Source organism: Argiope bruennichi, chromosome 3, assembly GCF_947563725.1.
Source record: "Argiope bruennichi chromosome 3, qqArgBrue1.1, whole genome shotgun sequence".
Classification (NCBI taxonomy): Eukaryota; Metazoa; Arthropoda; class Arachnida; order Araneae; family Araneidae; genus Argiope; species Argiope bruennichi.
In genome coordinates, this window is record NC_079153.1 from 30,813,097 (window position 1) to 30,821,457 (window position 8,361).

General features: G+C 27.2%; 1 protein-coding gene across 1 annotated transcript; it reads right to left on the bottom strand.

The window, feature by feature from the left end:
* Positions 1 to 201: 201 nt before the first annotated feature.
* Positions 202 to 6,666, bottom strand: LOC129963488 (choline transporter-like 1). Its single transcript, XM_056077897.1, has one exon. The coding sequence runs from the start codon at positions 6,447 to 6,449 to the stop codon at positions 4,377 to 4,379; it is 2,073 nt and encodes a 690-aa protein (XP_055933872.1). The 5' UTR covers positions 6,450 to 6,666; the 3' UTR covers positions 202 to 4,376.
* Positions 6,667 to 8,361: the final 1,695 nt, after the last annotated feature.

Consider the following 8,361-nt stretch of genomic DNA (forward strand, 5'->3'; position numbering starts at 1 on the left):
TACCATTTCCTTTTTTGTACCTGGAACAGATTTTCCTGTAACATTTCACGATTTTATAAAAAATAATTATTAATAAAGAGCTAAAAATTGAAATTTAATAAATTTTTAATAATGAATATTAATGAACACATACAATTACAAAATCAAAGTATAAAAAATAACTTCAGTAAGATAAATAAAACTTCATTTCCATCAGGGAAAAATAGTAATTCAGTGAAATACAAAATTTCAACTTTGAAATTTTAACATAAATCTTTGATAAAATGTGCAGTCTAATTATAACATACAGATGTAAAACTACAATCAATGAGAAGGGCAAGATGCAAATAATTTCAGATTGAAAGTGACAATCAGAAAATTTAACAATGGAATGTTCTCAATAATTTCAAATGATGATTGTAAAATAAAATAAAGCTTTCAAATCCTTATACAATGAATATATAAAACATGAAAATAGTGGCAAAATGCTCAAGTATAAGGATGTGCAGTTAAAAATTGTGCATATTGATACAAATGAAAAACCAGCTTGCCACTGACATCATTTAGACAAAGTACTTGAGAAATGTAAAACCTTATAAACAACAATTATATTTTAAAAATCCATAGCTGCAATCCCATTTAACAAATAAAGTTATTAAATGGGAGTTATTATATATTAGCTAGATGTATTAGGAATTATAAGTTGAATGATGAAAAAGTGAAAATTGGTTTTCTCAGATGAATTGTCAACTAGAGACAAATTTATCATCAATATTCATGATACGACTTTAAAATTTTGAAGAAAAAAAAAAAAAAATTAATTCTTCAATGATAAACAAGTGTAAAATCAACTTTCATCTAAGCAATTGACAATGGGTTATACCAAAATTTGTGCCTCTTAAAAATATATTCTGAGAATTTTCTTGATATGATTAATTTTGCAATCCCTAAAAAATCATTCTAATAATATATTACCATTTTTTTGTTTTAAATGTCAAACATAGTAGATCATGCTAACAATGCTTTTTAAATCTTTCTGATACTTCAATTACTGATATTATTTCTTGCTTATCAGTTACATATACAAATTTCTTTTTTTAACTTGAAAAAGACATAACAAATTTTCTGCACAATTAAACTTTCTAAAAAAACACCTATATACAAGTGAATCGGTAGGAAATTTAACAAATATGAATTACAAATAACCAATAAACAGCAGCAGGTTAATAAATTTCAAAAATAATTTCTTTCGTCTTGGTAAAAGGTGTGGCCTTTAATACTCACATCTAAAAAATAATAATTAAAAAACAGATGGGGAGTATCTAATTTTAAAGTTAACTGTGTGAAAGCATGAAAATGTAACAATATCTAAATTACATAAAACACATTAATAAATTGTATAAGATTAATAATAATTTTCAGGATACCATAAAACTCAATAATGACAAAAATATACTGAACATAAAGTATGCATTTCATTAAATAAATAGATATATCAACACACTAAATGACTTATTTTGAACTATAGAAAATTGAGATTTATTGAGCAGCATTATTAAATGTTTACGGAAAAATATTTTTGCAACAAACTCTGAACATAGATATATACTGCTAATGAATTAATGGTAAGATACTAAACATTGCAGCCTTCTTTTCAGTCTATGATTATGGGATTAGACAATTTGTACTCTTTATATTTAATATAGTAAATATTTAAAAATCGAAACTCAAATTGTTATAAAGAGAATAAGAAACAAAACTGTTACAAATTATTGTGCAACATATTTTTAATTTTATGAAAAATGTATATTCAATTCTAAAAATCTGTTTTTTACAGAGACATCAATGTATAAAACGACATTTAAATTGTAATGAATTTTTGCTCACTAATATTAATAGCAATGCCAGCTAACACAGAAAACAAAATAATTGCTAAAACATTGCTTCAGTCACTATCCTCAGAGATTCATTGAATCTTCCGGGAAAAGAATTCTCAAAGAAATTATAAAGACATAAAAATAAATAAAAGGAAACTCTTAAGAAAAAAGAAAATATTAGGAAGGTAAGTTGGTTTACCTTCTTTGGGTTTTAGAAAGGAAAAAACCTAGAACAATGAATCCCCATACTCTCTGCATTCATTTCATCTTCCACTGGTCCATAATTACTCAGATGAATTCAATGAACTTAACTATTATCAATGATTGCATCTCATACTTTTTGGACAATTTATCTTATCAAATCCAACTATGAAAATATTGGAATTTTGTGAATTTAAATAATAATAATTTCTTATGAATAAAAATGAAAATGCACCAAAGTTACAAAGATAAACCTGAGCAAATTTTCATATGTTTGATTGTAATGGTGAGAATTTTATAATTTTTCTGACAAATGAAAAATGTTCTTCCAGATAAAATTTTTTAAAGAATTATTTGAGATCCATTATATGACAAGATATTTAGTTAAGTTTTCAGTAATTTCAACTTAGCAAAAAATTCTGAATTTTATGGATGTTACTGATCAATTAGCAAAAAATTCTGAATTTTATGGATATTACTGATCAATATTTATCATCAAAAGCCTATTACTACAAGAAGTAAAGACTAAAGAAAAAAGAAACAACTATATTTATACATCTTTGCTAATTGCTTTGTTGCATGCTAAGTTATTTACCATTATTTTATTTATATTATGTTCGTTAACAAAACATGCTTTTTAATACAAAACTGTTTCTACAATAAAAGCTTTCTTGATTTTTTAAAATAAATACTGTTTATCATTGTATTCTCTATTACCATCTCAAATTATGTTTTGCCTCAATTTACATAAATTTATGTAACAACCTTCTTTAAAAAATTTTTTTTACTTTCACATTTTTATAATTTCTAACATATATAGATATAACTTATATTTATTTATTTATTAAATATTGGACATAATAATAGTGAGCAGTATTGAAGCAACAGTATCAGATGTGAAAGTTTCTAGAATAGAGTGCGATTACCATAATAAAACATAAAATAAGTACTGAAAGTTTTCTTCCAGAATGAATTAACAAAACATTAAAAAAAGGCAAAGGTTTTAGAATTGTCTGAGACATAATCTGATATTCATTCCTTTGATTTCACTGAACAATACTAAAATGAAACATTTCTAAAATAGAGATGTTGAAATTAGAGCTTTTTAAAATTTTCAACACAGAATTTCCTTTTTTCTGCAAAGAACTAAAATCCCAATAAAATGAAATGCACAATGAAAAGATTTAGTTAGAAATTTTAGAACAAACAAATTTTAATGAAGAAGCTGTTATAAATCATTTTTACAAACTGACATGAAAAAAAAAATAATAAAATGGAAGAATAGCCAATTTTTTTTGTTAATTCAAAATCTATATATGAAATCTTACTGCAGTCATGATAAATAGTTTAAGAAGTCTCAATTTAAACTGTAAATCACACTACTTCTTCATGCTTCTTCTTCTTCTTATGAATATGATGGATAAAAATTTGCTGATTACTGGGCTAAAAATTGCAGCCAGAGTCAGACTTGCAATTACATAGTTAAAGAACAAGCCAGAGAGTACAAGAAAAAAGTCTCCAGACATATAAATTGCTATAGTTTACAAAATCTCTTTCTTTGAGCATCAACAATGACAGAAATAAATCTAAATGACTAATACTGCTACAAAACTAATATCACTAATTAATAGAACATGACTGTTGAATTCAAGTCATACATTTATACAAAAAAAAATCTTCATAAAAAATAATAAATCTAAAAGATATATATAGTTGCTCAAATAAATCTTATATATATATAAAGCTTGAAATATTAATATTGAATAGCAATAGTGAAAATACAAAGTTAATCAACTACACATTAAATTTTCAATTACAACATTCATTAGCATTTTCAAGTCAAATTTTAAGTATGCTTTTTTCAATGCCAAAAAATTATTTCTTAGAAAATTACTTTTAATCAAGCATTTTTAAAAATTCAAATTAATTAGAAAGTTAAGAACGCTAGAAATACAAGTATAGTGTATTTCTACTGCTCTTAACTTTATAGTGTAATTCACAATAATCAGGAATCATAAGTAAGCTTTAAGCTTTGTGCGTTAAAAATTGAATGAAGTACAAAATTAAAATTTTAAAACTGCATTTTAAGAAATATCTTCATTTACAAAGTAAATATTGCTTAAAATGGACATCCTCTTAAAAAAGAATACTTAATTATTACTAGTTATATCATTAGTAACAGAATGCATTTTTAAGTACAGTATAAACACTTCTAAACTAATAAATCCATGTTCTACAATAGAATTTCTATTCTGTAAATTACATAAGATATTACAGAAGCAAATTTGACCAAAGCAGTTGCCATATAAATACATCTACTTATTCAGTTTCAGATACATCACCACCAACTTTATTCAAAGGCTGTAAACTATGACCATCATAGCCTTTTATATAACGTACTAACTTACCACCAAAGAAAGGTTTCTCTTTTGAACCATCATTTCTTAATATATCTTCACAACAACATAAAAATAAGGTATCAATTACCATTTCATATATTGACAGGATACAATGGGCAATAAAATAAGCAATAATTGTAATAAGAATAACAGGTATAGCATAGAAGTGCAGTTCTGGGTCATTTTTCAAGAGCAGAACACTGAAAAAGGCAGTGATTGCAGCAACACTACATTTTCCAAGGAACAGAATAAAATCACCAACACTATTAATTGTTGCAACTTGTAAGGCATTAGAAGCCAAGATATCAAAGGCTTCCCTGGCAGCTGTACAGAAATTAATACCCTGAATTGCTACAATGGTATAAGCATTATGATTCAAATAACGAATGCATTTTTCCATACACCATAAACAACAAACACAACATTTGAGGCACCATGAAATACACTTCGATTCTTGATATTTTTTCATGAAACTGATCATGTATGTTAAAATTATTCGAGGAATTTTAAATAAAGTGATAAGAAAAGCACCAAGAGCAACAGACCCCAGATGATAAACAATAAGGTTTGCAACAGATTTCAAAATGGGCCTTGGTATATTGTTACGATCTTTTGAAAAGTACCATGTAGCAACAGAACCAGCAATGACCATTTGTTGACAACCAAGTATGAATTCACTGGTCCATACTAATGCAATGAGATGGTACCACCACATGTACTGAACCCAAGAACTTTCAGTGAAACTAACAAGAGTGAAAGCTTTGTTTAAAACTCGCTCTTCTTCCAACACTGGGGCAGGTACAATAGTACCCGAGAAATTTTCAGGAAAAGGGGCTGGAGATGTTAGCTGCAAAGGATTTTCTATTCTATTTTTAGTTGGATAATAAGCTGTGGCAAGAGCAACTAAAACAAAAATCCAAAATGTGATAAAGCAAGCAAGAGCAATAAATGTAAAAACAGGTTGTAAGAGGATGAACGGCATACCTTTAATACATTCTGCAGACTCTACAAATAATAAGACTACAATATTTACTCGCTTTCTCAACACAAAAACAATCAAAAGTAATATTGCAGTAAATATAGTGGCTAAAATAGAATAAACTAAAAATGTTTGTTCATTCTGAACCGATTCAGACAACAGTTGGTTAAAAGGAGTAGAATCCAGCTGCCATTTTATGTCTACGTAAGTCCACCATAGTACACATGTTCCAGCGATACATGCTATACTAGCAATAACCATTATGATCCATGATACAAAAGAGGCTAACTTATGAATTAAAATCACCATGATTATGGATACAATAATAGCTACTGCAACCATAAACAGCATTTCTATTCTTACTGCATAGATGTCGCTTACTACTTGCTGAATAGTATCAAAACTATTTAAATAAGCATACACACTATAAATTATATCGCCTGCAAAGTTAGCTATAGGCAAAGGCACACATCGTTTGAATAAAGATTTGGTTGACAATATAGGAGGTTTAGGACATGCATAGTGACCATTATTTTCTTCAACACGAAGAAAATATTTATCAACAGTTTCATTTCTCACAACTGGATATAAGGCACTTCTACCCTTAAAATTTGCTATATCATAACGGCATAAGTGCGATCCAGTATTAGATTCAAATTCTTCAATGTCATTTTCATTCCATAAGTTTTTGTCGGGGCACTTTTTTACACATATTTTTAATGAATGATACAAGTTGCTCATATTCAGGAAAAACAAATATGGACGTTCTGTCATATCCATTCCAGAAAATGTCATATTACCCAATTCTTCATTTTTCATGCCACAGGTGTTTCCGAAACTATCTTGTCCATATGCAAGTCTGGTTGGATTACCTATGACAATTGCAAAAGCAGCGACAAAAATTAACAAACCCCAAAATATTCCGAATATAGAGAGGCAAAAAACATCAGTGCAACTACGAGAATTATTATGTTTTGACACGGAATCCTCCGTTTGTCCACAGCAAGGCGACATTTTTAATTCGTTAAATGTGTTGACTGCTACTGTATCTGAGAAAAATAATGAATTGAACGTTTACTTTGCTGTTTAAGACTATTTTTATAAATCATTTCCTGAGATGATTATAAAGCAAACGGAAACAGTCCGCTTCCATTTACCAAAATAGTTATTCAGTAAGTTGAAAAACGTACAAAAATACTTCGATTTTTCGGATAGCACCGTTACAGTTTTGTTTATACGATACAACATGGATACAGTTAAAAAATAAGTAACGACAGTCGAAACGAGAATCGCAATGTGCTATTTGTTTTTTCCTCTTTCTTCTTCTTTTATTTTTTAATTACAAATTCATCATTGTTATGTGTTCACGTCCAGAATTTATAAAAATATTATAATGATACAGAAGTATTAATCTTGATAATCAAGCAGAAAATCTGCTTGATACATATGAAATACAAACAACCGGCAATTATAATTCATGAAATTCCAACATTAATTAAGATGAAAATTAATCATATATTTGTTGAGATAGTTGTTTTACATCTATTACACTTAATTTTCATTTATTCAGACAGGTTTCTAAAGCGAAATTTCACGAGAAGCTTTATTGCTTCGTAGATAGTCCTTGTGATTTTTTTTTTCTTTCTTTTCTTTAATTTGAATGTAAAACAAGATACCCATGCATGGCAAAGTAAAATAAAAGCAGACAATCCGCCTTGTCGAACCGTTCACTTGAAATTTCTCAGCACATCTATGAAAGTGATAAAAGAAGCGGATAGCGAAAGAACGATCATACAATGTTAACGGACTTTGAAATTTTCTGAACAGGAATGAGTGTTTCTGCGCATGCTCCTATTTTACTGGAGAAAAATAAGTAATATTCACTATGGTTCATGATCGTTCTCTCGCTTTCCGCTTACGTCAGGTGCATCATCAAGATGAAGAATATTTTCGTGTTTAGAAAATCAAAAATGTTAAAAATATTTTATCATTTACAACTATTAAAAAAAGTAGGAACGTTTTTTTTTCAACGTATTTTGAAAGTTAATTAAAAAAGTATTTTATAAATAAAATGTTTTATAATTCAAACTTTAAAAATAGGGTTGATTTTTGGTTTCTTAAATATTTAATGAGACTTTCTGAAAAATGACAGTAAAATTAAAGTGTCTTAATATTAAGGATGTAAGTTGGGAAAGTATGGTTATGTTTTTTTCCCTTATATTTAAAGTAAAATAAAGGTTAACCTTATTTTTTTTTTAATTTTTAAATGCTTTATTAAAAAATGTTATTAATCAAATACCCATATATATGAACTTAATATAATAATTTAGAAAATTTAAAGAAATTTATCTTCCTTTGAGGAATTTCTGAGAATAACATTTGAAATCATTTTAAAAAGGGCTTTTGAGCAACAAGGAAGTATCAACCAGCATATTAATTGAAGCTGCTATTTTTCTTCATATCTTCTTTTGTTGAGTATTTTAGTTAAAAATAAATTCTTCTTCTTTTTTTTTTAATTGAAAGATGAGCTGATAAAAAATTACAAATTCTAGATCTTATTTTTGTAGTAATTTGAAGTGAGAATAAAAAAATACAATAATTATATATAATACTAAAGATTCCCTATCATAGTAATCCTAATTCCCTATCATAGTAAGGATTATTTACATCATGTTTCCTAATTTTTCTAAGAATTTAACAAATCTTCCACTTAAAGATTCGATGTAATCAATCCAGATTCCATTTAATCAATGTATTTTTTAAGGAAATAATCACTTTAACTATTTTTGCAATAAAAGTACTTTGTGTACATAATAATTTTAAATATAATAAGCTCTACATCCTATTAATGGAACAAAAATTTGATCTAAAACCTTTTTTTGAGCAAGGAATTTAAGGGGATATACTTCTACTGCTTTCAATCATT

Coding starts and splice junctions, on each gene's coding strand:
- LOC129963488 (XM_056077897.1), bottom strand. CDS start 6,449: ATGTCGCCTTGCTGTGGACAAACGGAGGATTCCGTGTCAAAACATAAT.